The following is a 20,843-nucleotide window of genomic DNA, read 5'->3' as shown; positions in this document are numbered from 1 at the left end:
GACAGGACAGAGATTCAGATTAGAGTGACGAGAGATTTGACTAAAGTGACTGTATTGATGACATGATTTTTCCTAAATGATTACAACCACTCTTAATCTTGATAACAGATGAGCTGCTTACATTTCAAAAGACAATACGGAAGTCACAGGTGGTATTATTACTCCTTTACTATAATAGTTATACACACTGGGCCATGAAAAAGTAGCCCCAGGCTGGCATGGGGTACTGTGGAGCCAGGCTGCTTATTCATGGTCCACCCTGTAATAATAGTAATGATAATGGTAATAATAATAATAATGAATATTTTTCACTTGTTATTTATTAACATAAAATGCCTCTGGAAGAATCTGATAATTGAACTCTAATTTAGGATATGGACAATATTTCATGTGCAGAACCTCCATGGTGTCCATCTTGGATTTCGGATGTCATGTATGGTCTCTGACACATTTTTCAGCAAAGCACCTGTAGTAATATGTGACTGTTTTCAAATTGTAACATGTATAATAATTTCTTGTGTAAAAGAAAAAGAAAGAATTTTATATAGTATACTGTTTTGTTGCTTAGCAACCAGTTTTTGAAAACAATTGAAAGGGATAACAAGAATGTTTGTGAGTAGTTCGAATCACTTTAAATCGAGCATAATCTAATGTATTTATTTAGTATAAATAATAAGTATGTTCGCCAGAGAACGGTGTTGTAATTTTGAACTATTTACGTTACTCTTATTTCATAATTTGCTGTGAAGTAGAATTGTGATTTTCTGAGCATAAAATAAAGTAAAATGCTCAAGCCTCTACGACACTAGCACATACATGATTGCATGCATCCAAATGAAGGCATCCTCCATACACATGTCTTTCCTTCAGGCAAAAACTCAACAAACTTACAAATGCTCAAAATGACTCCCAAAGGAGTTTAGCAGATATGGTCATTTTCCTTTGTTAATGTCTGTAGAGGCAACCATCTTGGATGTATGACGTCACACAAGCCATACGCCACAATAGTAGGCATCAACAAAATATCACAGGCAGTAATTTTTGCCTTATATATACCAGAATGCCAAGTAAAGTGTAAAATATGCTTAGAATCCTTGCAGAAAAGGACACAAAATAGTTTTACTGGATATATCTTCATAACAGTACGAGATACAAATAAAACTATAAGAATCAATTTTGTTTCTTTTTCAATTCTGAATAAAAAAAGTTATCTACAAAATTTTGTCAAAACTCACTCTTATAGGAGTTGATCGATTTTCTTTGTTAGTGCATCTTGGAATTATGATGTTACACAGGCCATATGCCACAATTGCAGGCAAAACACCTGGTAATACATGATTGTGTATCACACTGGCAACGTATCACCGGTAGTCCTATATTCCCTTCATTCAAAACCCACGGGATTACATATGACCCTGGACTACTATTGTGATGGCCACATTGATTTTTCTGTAAAATTTTCCTTTTCTTTTTCTTCCTTTACTTTTCATTACTGGGAGGTAAAAAGCATAAATTTAACCTTCTCTAATAGCCAAATCAGTAAATATTTTGCGTGTGTTTTCATTAGAATTTTTTTCCCCCAAAGTTTCCAGCTTTTCTTTCAGTTTCTAAGGGCAAGTAAAAGTTCAGTATCATACCAAGAAGAGAATTTAGCTTTTGTGAGTAGCATGTAGTATTTTTCACTGCATGATTCACATCTGTAAGCATGTCACTCACTTTGTCCACACTTCCACTTTCCGGTATTGTCCAGAGGGTGGAATCCAGGGCTGAATTTATGTCATCCCTGGGTGCTTTGTGGCAAACAGGATATTGGCATCTGGGCATGTGAGTCAGCGATTTGTGGTCCTAAAGGATTAGGTTTCTTGAAGGGCTGATCTAACTAACTAACTAACTAACTAACTCTCTAGCCTTTTTAAACCCAAAGGTTCATGGCTGCAGCAACACAGGCCTTCCATGTGTCCCTATCTTGAGCAAGATCTATATACTCTTTTCCATCCCTACCGATTTCCTTTAGGTCTATCTCAGTGTTGTCCCTCCATCTTCGTCTTGGCCTTCTTATAGGTCTCTTACCATCAGGTTTCCCAACAAGAATCCTATAAACTCCTCTTTCCTCTCCCATTCGTGCCACATGGCCTGCCCACCTAAGTCTTCTTGATTTAATCATTCTAATAATATCTGGACATGAATACAAATTATGTAGTTCTAAATTATGTAACCTTCTCCACTCACCTGTCTCCTCATCCCTTTTAGGTCCAAATATTTTCCTAAGGATCTTATTTTCAAATACTCTCAATTTATGTTCCTCTTTCAATGTAAGGGACCAAGTTTCACACCCATATAATACTACAGGCAAAATTACTGTTTTGTGTATTTTAACTTTTAGTTTCTTAGATATTAAACGAGAAGACAAAAGTTTATGAGGAGAGAAGTAACATGCATTTCCTGAATTGAGCCTACTTTTTATTTCCTCTTTAATATAATTTTCACGTGTTAATATTACTCCTAAGTAATAGTTCAAACGAGTTGTTATCAATAATTAGATTTTGATTATTACCTAACACTTGGTTTCGGCCTGTAAGCATATATTTAGTTTTCTCTTTGTTAACTTCCAAACCTATCTCTTAGCAGTTTTGAAAAATAATTTAGCATTATTCTTAATTGTATTTATATCATCCCCTAATAAGTCTACATCATCTGCATATGCTAACAACTGAGTCACACCATTTAATTTTAGTCCTTCGTTAGTTTCTTTTACCTTCCTAACATCATATTCTAAAGCAAAATTAAAGAGCAATGGAGATAATGCATCTCCTTGTTTTAACCCATCATGAATTGTAAATTTGTCAGACACATTAATACCCACACAAATTTTACTTTCTGTTTCACTGGTGCATACTTTTATCATACTAACAAGCTTCTTAGGTATTCCAAACTCTACTAATATATTATATAATTTATCTCTTTTGACTGAATCATGCTTTTTTTATATAATTTATCTCTTTTGACTGAATCATATGCTTTTTTGAAATCAATGAATAGCTGATGGACATTTTGATTATATTCCCACTTTTTTCGAGTGTCTGTCTAATGTGAAAAATTTGATCTGTAGTTGATCTGTTACGTTTAAATCCAGAAAGGCTGATCTGCACTGAAGAATTACACCGTCAATAGAGGAAGCTGACAGCACGGAATCATTATACAAGTATCACACTTTTCTCTGTAGTGCCTGCTTTCCCAGTGCACGTTTCATCCTGGAAAATAAATCCTCCATTCTGAATTTATCAAAGTAGGGCAAATAAAGTAACAAATTAATGTTGCAGTTACTCATAAATTTTGGCAATATACGAGGTGTTTCTAGAAAAAATACAGATTGATGTTGCTGTTGACAAATGGCAAGCACGTCAAGCTCAAGCAGTGCATGAGTGTATAATGTGATATCCTGCCTAACGACTGTGTGATTTCCCAGGGTGCGCAGCGCTCAGTTCTGCTGTAGCTTGTCGACGAAGTGAACCGTACATCTGTGCTCCATCGGAAAAATGTTAAGTGTGAAAGTGGAAGAGCGTATCAATGTGAAGTTTCTTATGAAACTTGGAAAATCCGCCACAGAAACTTATGGTTTGTTGAAGGAAGTATAAGGAGATGAGTGTTTATCACGCACGAAAGTGTTTGAGTGGTTTCAAATGTTTAAAGAGGGACGAGAAGTGATTGCGGACAACTTGCGTCCTGGACAGCCTTGCACGTCGAAAACTGAATCAAACATTGCAAATGTCAGTGAATTGATTCGAGAGGATCGTTGCTTGAGTATTCGAGCTATTGCAAAACAACCAACATTACTACATTAAGGTGCTGACGACCCTTCGTGAGCGAGTAAGAAGACGTCAACCCAGGCGCGGCTCGTGCATAATTTTCCTGGGGATTCACCAAAATTATGCAAAGTGGACGTAACCTTTTGAGACACTACATGATTTGGTTCGTAGAGATAGTTCTGGGAAAATTATCAAATTTTGGCCAGTAGATTACTGACAAAGTTGATTTGCTTTATCTTCAGATAACAGTGACAGCACCAAGGAGTGTGTGTGTAGGGGGCGATCATTTTAATTTAAGATTTTCGTATGGTATTGTATTTAGGGGTATCTCAGAATTCAGAAAATATTCTCGCCTCAATTTTGCCTCTTCCACTCTTGCCAACTCTTTTCTGGTCCCACCACTGTCAAATAGACTATATTATTGAAACTGGATCCTGAACCTACAGTTAAAAAATACAAATCTCTGCCTGCTAAAATGAGTATGTATCAGTAATCGAACCCAAGACCCCTTGATTACAAGATAATTCTTATATAACTATTCGAAAGTATATCGCTAAATCAAAGCGATTAGATTCTATTCTATGCAATATGTTAACTTCTCGCACAGCAACAACTACACTCCTTCCAATACACAATCCACCTCACTTCACTCAACGTATCACTATGCCATATATATATTTCAATCACCAGCCATGCACTTCAAAACAAACTAACAAGTATGGAGACAATGACACGTAACAAAGTTAAATGCGCGCGTCCCTTCGAACACCCTCTCGCGCTAGAGTATAACTGATCGCACGAAACCCAAACAACTTTTTGGTCGTCTTCTGAAGTGCGAAATGCCTTCATTGTTAGGTTAGGCTTGAATAAATAGCAAATATTACATTTTTGGTCAAGCACGGTAAGCCCCGAAAATTGAGTGTATATATTCTAAGACAACTAAACCTAAAAAGCCTAACATGTCAACGAAAGCATTTAGTCTGACGTAAGAAGACCAAAAGGTTGTTTAAGTCTTGTCCGATAAGCGACCACTCTCCCTCGCGCTATTTTTGACTTTTCGGCTCCTTCCACCTGAAGTGTTTCCATCTTAAAGATGAAAACTCTGAATGTGTAGGCAAGTTGTTTTCTATCATATTTATCTTATTTGTCCCATCATCTTTACTTCTAGCTTTCGTTCGGTGTTACCTCTACATTTATATTACACCCTCTTCATTAATCTAATAAGTCTTGTAAAATATAAAAATACAAAGAGAATGCCAAATGAATTCAAATTGAAACACATAGTGCAACACTGGAAGAGAGAAGAGCGTGATTCACTCCAGCTCGCTGGTGATCCTACGAACTGCGCATGTCCGTTTTGACGAGACGGCCTTCCTCCAGTCTCAGACTGCATGTATTTTCGCCATATGTACGCGTCGAGCTTCTGCTAGCCGTCCTAAGCTTTTAGCATGGTAGGGGTTCAGCGGAGACTTTGCACGAAACGGAACTAGAGGGGAGCTGAGTGGCTCTGGCCCGCGGTTTCTCCTTCTCACTAAGAGAATTTGCCACTCTACGCTTACGAACATCTCAGTTATTGTTTATTTTATATATTACTGGGGGTTCACTGCACATTTGCGCTATACAGCCAACCGCGCCTGCGTCAACCTGATTTGTGGAAAAGCAAGTCATGGATTCTTCATCAGGACAATGCTCCTGTCCATATGGCATTGTCAGTCAAGGCTTTTTTGGCCAAACATGGGATCCCAGTGTTAGAACATCCACCCTATTCGCCGAGTATCACTCCGTGCGACTTTTTTATTGCCAGAGGTCATATCAGCACTGAAAAAGAACAGATTTACGACCATAGAACTTGTGAAAACAAAAGCAACGGAAGTCATGAACATGGTTTCAGAAAATGATTTCTAGCACTGCTTCCAGAAATGGAAGATTCGTATGGAGCAGTGTATCGATAGTTCAGGGGAGTACATTGAAGGGGATAATGTTCGTATTGTACAAAATTACCAATAAAAGATTTTGTAGCAACAGTCCGGTTTTTTTCTAGCCACACCTCGTATTACTAAAACAAGTAATGAACTGCAGTACCAAGAAAGGAAACAAGTTACTTGTGTTATGTTACTCCCCAACTCTGGCCGCGAGGTAGGGAGGAACAATGAGTAAGTGTATGAGGTTTTGTTGTTTCCGTGTGTATTTCAAAAAATATATTAAATATATATTCCTAAATTCGAAAATTTTATTTTCACACTGTAAATGAATTTGTTTCTTAATTACAGCAAGGTAATTTCTTCAGTATAGTTGGCTTCGAAAGTTACATTTTGACCACACTGTGCTCAGGAATGTCACCAGTTTCCTCAGTTTTGGAACTCTCTTGTCAGGTATGTAGATTTTGTTATTTGTTTAATTTATATTTAAACACATTTGAAAGCTGGCTTGGACTCTCCAGTGAGTTCCCAGACTCAAGTCCTAACCTAGGCATGGATGTTTTTTGTGAGTGTCCCTTCATCAGTTTTATCAAATCATTATTCACCCTCATCATTGCAACTAGCCAAAAGTGTAAAAAAAAATGACACTAAATAGCAAAAATACAAACTAATTACTGAACTCATACTTGGGTGTTGTAGAAATTGCTAGTTCTTCCATTTTATTACTAGAAAAGTACAGGGTGATCAAAAAGAGATGCAACCTTATGGGAAAACAATTCATTGTACAATATTTACAATAAGTGCTGGAAGTGTTTGCCATTGTGAGATTCACACAATTCACAAACATTGTGAGATGGTGAGTCATGTTTTTAAAGACTCTTCTTAACGTATGCTGTACAATTGCATCAACATAGTTTTGAATATTTGCTTGATCCGGAATAGTGTGGGGATGATGATAAATCTGGAGATCAGGCTGGTCACAACCCCAGAGAGATTACTTGTCTATGAAAACAGTGCACCAAATATGCCATTACGTTGTTGGTGGTGTGGGCTGTAGCACTATTCTGTTGAAACCACGTATGCTGTAACCTGTCTGCTTGTATAGTGTCAACAAACTCTTGTACCATCTGTATGTATCAGTGGTCACTGTTCACTGTGTCATAAACGAATGTAATGGAGATGCGACTGTGTGACATTGAACACCAGACACCAAGTGTTTGTGAGTGGAGAAGCATCTTATGCAGCTGATGAGGGTTTTCTAAATTGGAGAATTTTGGTCATTCACATACCCATCAAGGTGAAACCACACTTCTTCAGACCATTACCAATCGTCCAGTTCTTCCTATAAACCACTGATGGTAATCTTTACATTTGTCATTGTCTCCGGGGAGCAACTGCTGAGCGACTTGGACTTTGTGTGAGGGCAATGCTTTGTGGGCACTGCCACGGTGAGCCCAGACTGCATTTACAGGCATCTCACAGGCTTGCTTTGGAACAGCAAATTGATTCCATATAAACTGAACATTCCTTTATTAAGAGTGAGTTTTCTGAAGGTAAAAAGATAATGGTTTGATTGATTAATTTGCTTTTTTTTCCTTCACTTCATGTGCCACTTTTGGCTTTTTTTTTTGCGAAGATGGGAATGAGTGATGATATGGTGAAATTGATGAATGGACACTCACAAACATCCATGCACAGGCCGGGATTCGAATACGGGACGAACCCCTCGTGTCATAGCATGATGTGCTAATCACTCCACCATGGGGGCAGCAAAAAGATAATGGAATTTCGCATCCCTAGTGATAATGATTCTTGTGTAGAATTGCGAATTTTAAGATGGTATTTCATTGTTCTGCTGGCAGTTAGTCACAAATGACATGGGCAGGTAAGATTATTCAAGAATTTCATGAAAAGTTGCATTGTCATTGTTTCAACATGAATGGCATGAGTTTTAAATAAAAATAAAAATAAATAATGCAGGATTCATAACAAATCTACCAAATAGTATTTAAAAGTACCAAACTGCAAGAATTTTAAACATATTTTATGAAGGGTACAAAATATAAATTACTCTTTACATTCCTTTCAGGTTTTCTTAATGGGTGTTCTTCGCTTTGTTGGTGTGTTTTACTTGCTGTCATTCCATAAAATTATTCTGAAATGCATGAAAACAAGAGACCAGACAAAGAAATCTGAATAATGTCAAATTTAGTTACCAACAGAAGAAAGGAAATCTTAAAAGTCTTGTACTTAAAAATACCAGTGAAAATGGTTTCAGGGAGAAGAGATATTGTATATTCCATTGCATAATTGCCTGTATTATATGTAAGTGTAATGTCAATGTTTTATATATGTACTATTTTTCTATTTTTGTATGATACTTCAAGCAGATTGTAAAAAAATAAGCACTTGATCAAGTAATGTGATAGTTTAGGGTTGTCTTCTGTGGGGTGTTATGTGTTCTTGATAAACTATTGCAATATGATGATTTAGGGGATAATACATATATTTTTCAAATAGTGTCTATGTAACAGACAAAAACAAAAGTTTTGAATTTGCCTTTCTTGCTTGTGCTATGCATTAATCATTGTACAGTCACGGACACTGCATTGTAGCGATTCCATTCCTAAGTAAATGAGGCCATTACAACCCAGAAGTATTCGTGACTGTACATGCAATAAATATTATTGAGGAGCACTTTTAACTGGCATATTGGCAATGCATGTAAATGCATTTTCACACAATGAGGCTTCATTGTGAACCTAAAAATCCACCTACTTATATTATCATCTAAGATACGTCAAAATATCACTTTTCACTTCCTGACATTTGTTGATTCTACCATATTTATCCCATCTGTGTCAAAAAGCAAGACATGTAGGTGTATGTGCTTTCTGCAAGCATATAAACATACATTTCAGAATATCACACATTCACTTTATTGCATTTTTTACATAAAATCTGTGTGGTCCAATATTAACTTTGTGGTCAACTACTGTAATTTAATGTTCTTGCTGTAGGTTTGATCTAGAAATGAAATCTTATGTATTTTCATGTTCATGTTTCACCTATGTGTAAACACGGTTCTGAGCTTCATCAAGAGTGAAATAAGATTGTAATGTTTACGTATGATATTTGTACACTTTTGTGATTGTAAACATAATTTTGCCTATTTTACAAGGGAAAGTTACTACAAGAGGCATCATAAAAAAAACATGTAAAGTTACAGATGTTTTTCTAATGTGTGTTGCAAGCAAAAACATTTTTTGTTCATGCATTTTGCTAACTTCATTAATTTATTATTTAAATGTTTGTAAAAAGTAGTACACTTGCGGCATACTTTTTTTCCTTCCCACTGTATTTCAGCTGTATAATAACCATTGGCAGAATACCCTTATTTTGTCACTAAAGCACTTTAGGTATCCAAGCAAAGTCTTTTCACATTGAGTGGACTGATCATTTACTTCACTGCTTAGTGTATTTTGCTGAATGATCAGCCATTTCAGCACAATTTATAATTTGGGACATGAAGTTTTAGATTTATTTTTCCCTAAATTTCAGTGTTATTTTTTTACTGCAATTCTGTGTTATTTTTCGTGGTTTAAGGCAAAATTCGGTGTTATTTATTGATTATCGTTGTTACTTTTACCTGCGTTTTTACTGTTTCTTCTAGGCATAAGATTTTCGCATTGCTTTAGTTGTGGAAAATTGAAACAAATTTTAGTTTAATTGACAAAAATAAATAAATTTAAGGCTTAACTGTATGAGATGACCATATTTCTTGCATTTGGAAAACTATTTCATCCCATCGGTATTAAATATGAAATGTTTATTGAAGGATATCATCCAAATCCTTGAACACAATCACATTTCCAACTTTCCACTCTCACAGAATAAAATTTTCAAAAATAGTTTTCTTAAATTCACTTTTCAGTTTACAATAACATTGATGGTTTTCCACGTACAGTCCGTAGTAAATGTTCCCAGTATTCACTCACAACATAACATTTGCTGTACAAAACGCACTTCTAAATAGAAAGCATTTTTTTTTCAATTCACTCAAATGAAATTATTGCTATAATTCAAAGTATGATCAGGGTGGCTACTCACCTGGAATTCCTTGAATTCCGTGAACTATGCGTGAATTTTTGGCTCCGGGAATTATGCGTTAATTCTACTTGAATTTTTCTTGGTAGACGTGAAAAATTGAAACTTTTTAAAAATCCCAATTCCATTGAATTTATACATATTTATTAATGCTCTGAAGCAAGTTTTTGACAGTTTATCTTACATTTTTATCGATTGGTTGATTGAGTTGGTGTTTTAAGTCCAATTTATGCACAGTAAGGCTAATCGGGTTTGGACCTACAGTTTAAAGTGGAATCCGAACCACTATGTACCTTGATTACAAGGCGACGACACTACCACTATGCCATATGGGAGGCGCTTATTTTTATCAAGGAAGGAAAGGAAAAAGCTCCTTGGAAAATGAAAGAGAATTCTCTCAATCCATTTGCTTTGTTTGTGTCCTTTGCAGAACAATCTACAATTGAATCTGACAGATGGAAGATTATTGCAAGATAAATTATCTTGAAGTTGATGTGGTGAATTTGAAATTCTTATACAAATAACAATTTTTCATTGATTATATATCCCGTTACATTTGTGACTTGTTTTTGTACCTAGGTAGATGTATTTCTAGTCTGAGTATGTGAAATGGCAAATGTAAACTCCGCACCTTAAAATAAATATATATACCTTTCAATTGAATTGAATTAGAATTTTTGGATCCACTGAAATCGCACAAAGCCTTTATATAGTAAATATTTGTATAGTTGTGTATGGGAGGTGAGAGATGGTGATATCTAAGTTTGAAATAGAGAAGACAAACGGATTGTACCCTCGAATTTTTGGAAAGTTTGCCTTGAAATCCGGGAATTATACTTGAATTTTTTCATGGTCCTAGAGTGGCCACCCTGATGATGGCCTTGTCTTCTTTCCTTCGACTACAGAAAGTACCAGTTCGTTTCACTTGCTTTACTTTTCTTCTCGGGCCTCCCTGATGGCATAGTGGTAAAGTCACCACCTTGTAATGAAGTGGTTCCAGTTCCGATACCCGGTGGAGTCACATGACACAGTGGTTCGAATCCCAATTTAAACCATAGGTCCAGTCTCAATTAGCCTTTATGTGCATAAAGTGAAAGTAAAACAACAATTCAAACAAACAAATTTTCTTCTCTTTATGCCTGTCACTTCCATTGTGCTTAATCAAGAAATCCTTCTGCTCCCACGTTATTTTGCAATTCAGTGATTACAAAATCATGTAGTTCTATCTGAAGTATAATGTCTTTCAAATGCAAACTAATGCATTTACTGCATGCTGAGAAGTACACCATCTAGTAGTTCATCGATGAGTACAACACAGAAGGAAAGGAAATGCAAGACTATGCACAAACCATGAAGCCTCAGTGATTCTGACTCAACTAAATTTCCCTAACAATGCCAAAAAATTCCTCTCTGACCTCAAAATACAGTTTCGTTTACACACATACACCCACACAGCTAGTCGCAACACAACAGCTGTTTCTCCCTGAAAATTGTCCCCACCCTAGAAAACTTCCCTTCTGAGAAGATCCACACAGCTAATTCTATTTCAGGATGAGGTCAAAGCATTGTCAATCATTTCTGCATTACGCTGCAATAAATGAAGCATGACAATCTCTTTTGAATCGAACTTTCACCAGCTAGACTAAAAATAACAGATCTCATAGAGCTTCAGGTAGTTATTTTTGGAAGTGTTATGCCCAGTTTATATTGCATATTTTGTGGCGTTTTTCACGTTAAAGTACAAATTTGGTGTTATTCTGAAAAATGTTCATGTTAGTTATTTCACGATTCTGAAACTCTGAAAACTTGCCTCCTTAACCTACCCAAATACTTTTTAAACACTTTATTTTGCTTTACTCAACTTTTCGACATTATTGTTAAAATGAAAACTTCATGTCCCTATTTATAACAATTGCAAGTTGTTATCCTCGATTCCTTGAAAATATTCTGGTATTGCCATAAAACTTGCATCAGTTGCACAATTCCACTATATTTTGTGACATCTTTGCTAAGCACAGAGAAAATCTGCTGGCTGAGCAGGTAGGCAAATAACTCAGCAACCGTTGCGCACTGAAGACTAAGATACTTGATGTGTTCCTGATGATGACTGATCAAGTTGAAATATACAGAAGGTTGTTCAGGATATATCTGAACGACTTTCAAGGTGTACTGACCTTATTAAATGCCATGCCACCGCTACCGATTGTTTTATCGGGCTACCAGCATTGTAGAGATTGGGCATGGGAATCCTATCCCATTCCTCTTTGCAGAATTTCCAAAGACTGGGTAGGGTGTGTGGATGGTGATGCTTCAGATGTCGTTTCAAGAGTCCGAAGACACAGAAATCCATGGGACTGGTATCAGGGCTTTTCACCCAAATGTCCTGAAATGGGATAACACAGATCCCCGTTTCCCACTCCATCTCCTGATAATAGTGAACTGATGTTCGGAATGTGTGGCTTGAGGCCTTGTCCAGATGAATGCATGCCTGTTGAATTATCTCTCAGTACAAACGAGGTATATCTGTATGGGAGATCATAATGGAAGATTGAAAGTAGATAGCATTCATTTTTCTCACTTCTGTCCTCCTTACATATCGGCAACTTCCCTGTAAGACCGAATCCAGTGACAACCATGAAGCCCTTTGGAAAAGTGTCTGGCAGGAGGGAACCCTTGCCATCAGTGTTATGGTACATATCGACCGAATACAACTACTGCCAGTGAGGCAAATGTATGCTTTGACGATTGTGACCACAGTCCTCATTTAGGACCCCGTCAGATGTCTTTCATAGAGTTTTCTGCAGTTGATCCTGCATTTGGCAATGTGGCACGGAGGAGGTGGTGCACATGGGCCTTATGAACCCACTGCAGTCCAAGATGGTTATGGATAGTCGTGTTCACAGTGAAGGAGCCTTTAAGCGACCAAGCCGAGATGCCACTCAAATAGTTGCTGTGTCGCCTTTGGAAGCCACAATATAGCCAGACCACGCCGAGTAAGAAGATTGCTGACATACAATAATTCTCACCAACGTGGCCGACTCAGTTTGCAGGGACCAAAACACAACAAAATCCAGCAGATCTCGGTGAAAGAATCAAGGGGCTCTTATGGAGAGACGTCGTATACACTATATACATTTTATTTACATTTATTTACACTGCTCGCTGCTCCTCTTTGGGTACGGCGCACATTTAGTTCTGCTCCGCTTACCTGCGGTGCCCGCTGGCGGGACTCTAACCTGGTATACCGGAAAAGTTCCCCGCACACTTCCGTACGGTAGCCGGGATGCGAACCCGTCACACTGGCTTGTCCCACAGTCGCAACTTGTAGTTCAGAGCACTGCTGCTTCCGCGTCTGGCCTAATCGCAGGATGAGTCAGTTGCGTGACACTTCAAATGCACATTGAGTCCCTCCGGGCAACTCGAATATCACTCAGCCGGCGTAACAATATTTCAAACAAATTGTCTGTTGCGAGAAACTTAGATCACACTCAGCATCCCTTAGCGTACGAGTACTGCTGCACTGAACTAATGCACTGCGAACTGTTATGCACGAAGTCTTGTAAAGCACATCCAACACTTGCAATGAACTGTATGTGTGTGTGTGTGTAACTCAACGAACCGCTCTCTACGAACACTTGGCTAGAACTGTCTTGTTCTCATGTTGTCCACCAAAAAATGTTGTTCTCTCCTCTCGCGGGCTTCCATTCTTCCTAACACTTCCACATAAAGGGGCAAGTTCTGATTGGCCTTTTCCTTTTGAACCACGGGGTCATGCAGGCCAAGGTTCCAGAAACTGTCGGCTACCGACATACCCAACCTGATGAACGTTATCTGAGAAGAGGGATCTATTTTTGCAGAAAAACAGCAAGCGGCTGTCGCCAAGCACGGTAGGTGGTGATGAAAGTTTGGGCCGGAATAGCCACTACTATTGTTCTGAAAAGGTGGGAGATGACGGGCAGAAGATTCACCCTTTTGGAAGAAAGATGTGGAATTTAGGTCAGAGCTGGGAGACAAGAATCTGATTAGTTCCCACGAGAAGTAGTTTCCTTAAACGAGGATATGAGCAATATGCATATTGAAATAAATTATATAAATATGCATATACCTATTCTTAACATAATTAGTATTAATATATATTAATGGTAATATGTACGGTTACACTGCCCCTCCTGGGAAGTTATGAGGAGTTTAATCGACGAAATAATTTCCCAAACAAATCAATATTACATTAAAATATAAAATATTATGTAACGGACATATTAAAAAGTGGTTATTTTATAATTATTCACAAATCGTACGACTGAGTACATGTAAAGATCACAAATGGACATATCACAAACACTACATTATTAAAATATCTAAAATATCTAAACGATGGATAATATAAATATATATATAAATGACAATTGTATATTCTGAAATTAAATTATAACTACATTACACAAACTGAGAAACATCTTTGCAATATAAATATAAACAAAAGGTCATTCACTTTCTTGTGTTTATTTACATTTCTTGAGGAAGTCCCTTTAAACTTTCTCCTGTCGGGTGTCCTCGTCAGGCGACTGGAGCGGCCTACGGTACCCTTTCAGATTCGCGACATTCCAGGTACCTGCTTCAAGACCCTCAGGCACCGTTTTCAGCCGATAGGCGTTTTCAGCGACCTTGCGCTCAATTTCATAGGGTCCCTTGAAAATAAGGAAAAGTTTTGCTGTTGTGCAGTCAAGCGCACTGCTCTTAGACTTGACTCTCACTAACACTAGATCTCCTTCCTTGAAAGTCACTTCATGCACTCTTTTATCAGCCTGCGCTTTGCGTTTCTTCGCACTCTTTTGCATGTTTTCCTTAGCCATAGAGATCATGTACTCCCTGTCACGACAAGTGTCTGGAGCATTAGATAGCCCAAGCTTTCGCGATAAGGGGACCTGCCTGTATGGATCTCATATGGACTGAATTTCAAGCTTGAATGTGTCGTCATGTTCCAGCACCACGCTGCTGTGGGCACGACTTGTGGCCATAACGTGTGCTTTTCGTGGCAAAAAGTGTGCAGAATCCTTTTGATTTCTCGGTGCACACGTTCAACTGGGTTTCCTGCTGGATAATAAAGAGAGCTATGCTTCACGTGAACACCGTATTCTTCTATTGCTCCCACGAATCTTCTATTGGTGAAAGTGGTGGCATTATCGCACAGAATATTCTCTAACTGTTGCACTTTCACTCGATAGTCGGTCAGCAGCTTGTCCAAGATGGCTGCTGTGGTCGCACAGCACAAGAAACTTCGAAAAGCAGTCAAGAACTGTCAACATATAGCACACGCCTCCTCTACCTCTCGGTAATGGTCCAACTATATCAATGGCCACCAATTGACCCTTCCTTTCGGAAAGAATAGGCTGTAGTGGTCCTTGCATGCGTCGTGTGGGGACTTTTGCTTTCCGGCATATGTCGCATGTGGCAAGTGTCTGTCGAACATTCCTGGCTATGTTCCTCCATGTGAATAACTCAGATATTCCAGCATACGATTTCTCGTAACCGAAGTGACCAAATCTGGTGTGATAGTACCAATACGTTTTTCCCTCGTTCCTTTCGGAACAACTATTCGCCATTCCTCTGTGTTTTGTCTTATCCTTTTGTAAAGAATGCCTTTCTCAATTTTGTAATTATCTTGAGTCTTCGGATCATCCTCTTGCAACTTTTTCATAATATTCGCAAGCTCTTCATCCTGCTTTTGTAGATTCTCAAGATCCTTTATGTCCTTGAAAACGCGATCATCCACTTCAAGTGATAAAGCAGCCAGCATCTCCGCTGAATCATTAACATCATACTTGTCACATATCTCATTATCTTGATTGAGAGGCTGGCGGGACAGCAAATCGGCCATGACGTTATCCTTTCCTGGCTTGTAGCCGATTTTGAAGTCAAATCCCTGCAGAAATAACATCCAGGACTCTAATCGACGATTGGTTATTCTGCATCGCAAGAGAAAAGATAATGCACGGTGATCAGTCCATATGTAAAAGTGGTTACCTTCTAGTAAATATCTGAACTTCTTTATCATGTACACTACACACAACATTTCTCTCTCACACACTGTGTACGAGCGTTCAGTAGGCGTCAACGTGAGTGACGCAAAAGCAATGACTCGAGACTCATTGTCATCTGTTAACTGATAAATGGCCCCTCCTAGTCCAATCCCGCTACTATCACAATCAACATGGACAGGTCTCTCTGTAAGGGATGATATAACACTACACCTTTCAAGAATGCAGATTTCACATGCTGAAAGGCTTCCTCTTCAACCGAGGTCCATTTCCACTTCGTGTTCTTGCGCAATAGGTCGTACAGCGGTCCAGCCAGTGTTGCAAACTTCGGTGCGTTATCACGGTAGAAAGAGCACATTCCCAAGAAGCGTTTCACTTGACGCACGTTACGTGGCGCAGGCAGTTTCTCCAAGGCGGCCAGTTTATCTGGGTCAGGTTTGATGCCGTCTGGTGACAAAATGAAGCCAAGAAAGTTTATTTCCTGTTTCCCAAATGAACATTTGCGCAATTTCACTGTGAATCCAGCTTGCAGTAACCTCTGGAACATTCTTTCCATTCTTAATAACAATCCTTCGAATGTACCGTCTCCAAAAAGAATATCGTCACAGTAATAGGCTGTAAATGAAAGTACTTCTTCTCCGAGCGTCTTTTCAATACAACGTTGGCACGCTGCAGGTGAATTTTTCAGACCAAAAGGTACCCTTGCGAACACATACGTTTTTCCATTGTACAAAAATGCTACATACTTTTGACTATCAGGGTGAAGATTGATACTCCAGAAGCACTGACTCAAATCCAGTGACGTAAGATATTTTACACCTTCAAATCTATGTAACACCTCTTCTATATTAAGCACTCTCTCACTGTCTTTCTCAGTCATCAGGTTCAATTTTCTTAGATCCGCACAAATGCGTAATTTCAAGTCTTTCTTCTTTACAATAAGGAGTGGACTAATATATTCGCTACATCCTCTTTTTATCACTCCGAGTTCAAGCATCCTCGCGATCTCTTCATCAACGACCCTCCTGTACTGAAAAGGAATGTAATTCATTCTTGACGAAAAAGGCTTATTCTGTTTCATTTTTATTTTGTGTACGTAATTATTTACATTTCCTGGTGCATCCGAAAATAATATTTGGTATTTTATCAAAAGCTCAAACAACTTTCCTTGTTGCTCCGCGTTCAAGTGTGTTTGTTTTCCTACGCATTCGCGGATATCGGCAACACTGTATCCACCCTCCAGATTTGCCGTTACTTTCTCCAAAGGGCTGTTCGAGATAGCGAAGATCTGATTCACTTTCTCTTTCTCGGTGCTCGACCCCTGGGGGGACACAACCCTCACGACTTCTGTGTCGGAGTTATCAAGCGTGGTCAGTAATGACAGACTGTGCGATTCTGTTTCAACCCTGGAGTGAAAGTTAACGGTAACAGCGTCTTCTTCTGTTTGACACGTCATGGTTTGCGACGAGAAATCCAATTGCGCCTGATATTGAAATAGAAAATCACAACCCAAAAGTAGTTGGTGGCATAACCCGTTCACGACGAGAGCTGGACACAAAACAGTTCTTTCTTGGATCTTTATTGTCAGAAGTGCCTGATGTTTCACTTTTGAATCTTTCGACGGCGTGGCAAAACGTACAACAACGTTGTAGACTTTCACGAACGGCAATTCGGGATCTCTTTCCAAGAGATATTCGAAGAATTCTTGGCTGAGAACGTTAGCGGTGCTTCCCGAGTCTATGAGAACTTTATAAGGAGAACCATGGATGCTCACAACAATCTCGGGCAAAATTTTCTTCTGCTTCTTTGCAGGCGTGCCGTCCTCTTCAGGTTCATTGACCTCAACGCTGAGTGCCTTTCCTCACTGCTCGGGACGAGAAATTGCGTTATTTTGCTCCAGAGGGGGCTCGATCACTTCCTTTACGATCGTCTCCGCACTCTCCTCCTCTTGTGGCAAAACTTTGTACTCTTGCTCTTGCCTATCACTTACTTCGTTCTCTTGTAGCCTTGAGCCATCCTTCTGTCCATCGGTGTTGCGTTCATCTTCCACACGCCGGTCACAAGAAAAGGATGTTCTCTTTTGTCCATTTCCGCTCGCTTCTCCGGGTGTGCAACTGGGGATGTCCGTCACTTCCGGTGGCCCTCTATACGTCACTTCCGGTATATTCTCTGAATATGTTGCTTCATGGGTGTTGTCACTCAAGTTACTGGGGCCTTGTAGCCTGAGTGAATTTAGTTTTCCGGCTCTTCATTTTGATGTGAGTCGCCTCTTACAGGGCGATTGTAGGGGCGTCGGCCATCTTGATTTGGGGCGCCTCTGTTGCTGTGGTTATATCTGTTCGCCAATCTGCTAAAATTTCCCTCGTGGGTCCCTCTTTCAGCGGCCCCTCCAGCTTTGACGAGCTCCGACGGGGAATTCGGGCATGACGAAAAATGATCTCTCCTGTTTCTCCGTCCTCGGCCTGAACCACGGAAAGGTGCGGGATATCGTAGTGGTTGCTCCTCCGTTACGGTGGCCATGTTCGTGACGTGTCTCCCGCCTTGTCTTGCATCCGTCTGGGATATTCTGGATCGATCTATTTTGGTGAGGTTCCTCAGGACTGAAAGTAGTTCTTGGATGGAAGCTGGCTTCGCCGCTATTAACGTCCGCTGGACAAAAGAATGGTATTGTTTCGATATCACAGCAACCAACTCCTCATCCGAAAGAGGTTCCTTTAGGATACTGTTCTTCCGAATCTGGTCCAGCGCATGCTCACAGTACGAAAACTTTGTCGTTGAGTCGTACCGAGATGTGTAGATCGACCGCTTTAGCCGCAAATACAGAGCATAACAAAGTGAAAAGTTTTGAATTGAGCAAAATTGTGGGAAGTGAGCAGATTAATGCCTCCTTTACCATTCCTTTGAAGTGTATACTGAACAGTCATTAATGAGATTTTTCGAAAAGATAGAATTTAATTTATTTTTTTGAGCATGATATATTGATCTTCAGGGCGTAAAGAATAACGAGCCCCAGGTTGGGTAAGCTAATTTGTAAGTGACCAAGCCGAGACGCCACTCAAATAGTTGCCGTCTCGCTATTGGAAGCCACAATATAGCCAGACCACGCCAAGTAAGAAGATTGCTGACATACAATAATTCTCACCAACGTGGCCGACTCAGTTTGCAGGGACCAAAACACAACAAAATCCCGCAGATCTCAGTGAAAGAATCAAGGAGCTCTTATGGAGAGACGTTGTATACACTATATACATTTTATTTACATTTATTTACACTGCTCGCTACTCCTCTTTGGGTACGGCGCACATTTAGTTCTGCTCCACTTACCTGCGGTGCCCGCTGGCGGGACTCTAACCTGGTATACCGGAAAAGTTCCCCACACACTTCCGTACGGTAGCCGGGATGCGAACCCGTCACACTGGCTTGTCCCACAGTCGCAACTTGTAGTTCAGAGCACTGCTGCTTCCGCGTCTGGCCTAATCGCAGGATGATTCAGTTGCGTGACACTTCAAATGCACATTGAGTCCCTCCGGGCAACTCGAATATCACTCAGCCGGCGTAACAATATTTCAAACAAATTGTCTGTTGCGAGAAACTTAGATCACACTCAGCATCCCTTAGCGTACGAGTACTGCTGCACTGAACTAATGCACTGCGAACTGTTATGCACGAAGTCTTGTAAAGCACATCCAACACTTGCAATGAACTGTATGTGTGTGTGTGTGTAACTCAACGAACCACCGCTCTCTACGAACACTTGGCTAGAACTGTCTTGTTCTCATGTTGTCCACCAAAAAATGTTGTTCTCTCCTCTCGCGGGCTTCCATTCTTCCTAACACTTCCACATAAAGGGGCAAGTTCTGATTGGCCCTTTCCTTTTGAACCACGGGGTCATGCAGGCCAAGGTTCCAGAAACTGTCGGCTACCGACATACTCAACCTGATGAACGTTATCTGAGAAGAGGGATCTATTTTTGCAGAAAAACAGCAAGCGGCTGTCGCCAAGCACGGTAGGTGGTGATGAAAGTTTGGGCCGGAATAGCCACTACTATTGTTCTGAAAAGGTGGGAGATGACGGGCAGAAGATTCACCCTTTTGGAAGAAAGATGTGGAATTTAGGTCAGAGCTGGGAGACAAGAATCTGCTTAGTTCCCACGAGAAGTAGTTTCCTTAAACGAGGATATGAGCAATATGCTTATTGAAATAAATAATATAAATATGCATATACCTATACTTAACATAATTAGTATTAATATATATTAATGGTAATATGTACGGTTACAAGCCATATACACTCTCCTGGCCATTTCAGGTTGGGTTGGTGGATTTTTCTGGCATGCTATTCGCTGAATATATCTGAGCACAACAGGCAATATTTTTAATGGTGTCCTCTACTGTTGCCTTTTGTGGGTGAATGTTTACGGTTGGACACTGTCTTTCACAGTGATTTTCCCAATGGTCAAAACTGTTTTACTATTTGCTCATACGAGAAATGTGCATGGAAAAGGCCCATTGCGTATCCTTCCCAACAACATTTCACTTTTGGTGCCATTTAAAAGCAATGTGCACGCCACTGCCACCTGCAAGCTGTGATAGATGGCTGATAACAACAGCTGCACCTTCACCCCAGCTCAATTCCACAGATGGTAGTGACATCGAAAAGTCATTCGGATGTATTCCAAACAACCTTCTGTAGTGTTAGATGCTTTTAATTTTTGAATTAGATCATTCATTTAGTTTTTACTACTTTTAAATTGCCTTTATAATAATTTTCTATGCAATTTCTCATGACTGTTTCATGAAGGGAGAGATCAGGCCTAGGTAAATTAATTGTATATGCACGGGTTCAACATTAAAATGCCACTGTTTGGGAGTAAACATGTAAATATGAGTCTCATACAATATGCAAAATTGTCAGAGGAATTCAACTGACAAGCAAGTTTCTATTTCTTTTTGTATATTACTTATACTGTCTTA

General features: G+C 39.3%; 1 protein-coding gene across 1 annotated transcript in view; it reads left to right on the top strand.

Annotated features, from left to right (window-relative positions):
- Positions 1 to 20,843, top strand: part of Kdsr (3-ketodihydrosphingosine reductase) — a 51,952-nt gene extending 31,109 nt beyond the window's left edge. Inside the window, exons 7-8 of the mRNA XM_083118543.1 lie at positions 6,077 to 6,178; positions 7,815 to 20,843. Of these exons, the coding sequence (XP_082974669.1) occupies positions 6,077 to 6,178; positions 7,815 to 7,925 (213 nt within the window). The 3' untranslated portion in view covers positions 7,926 to 20,843. The remainder of the gene's footprint in view (positions 1 to 6,076; positions 6,179 to 7,814) is intronic.

Source organism: Lepisma saccharinum, chromosome 3 (assembly GCF_977018435.1).
Source record: "Lepisma saccharinum chromosome 3, izLepSacc3.1, whole genome shotgun sequence".
Taxonomy (NCBI): Eukaryota; Metazoa; Arthropoda; class Insecta; order Zygentoma; family Lepismatidae; genus Lepisma; species Lepisma saccharinum.
This window is presented reverse-complemented; position numbering and strand designations above follow the sequence as displayed.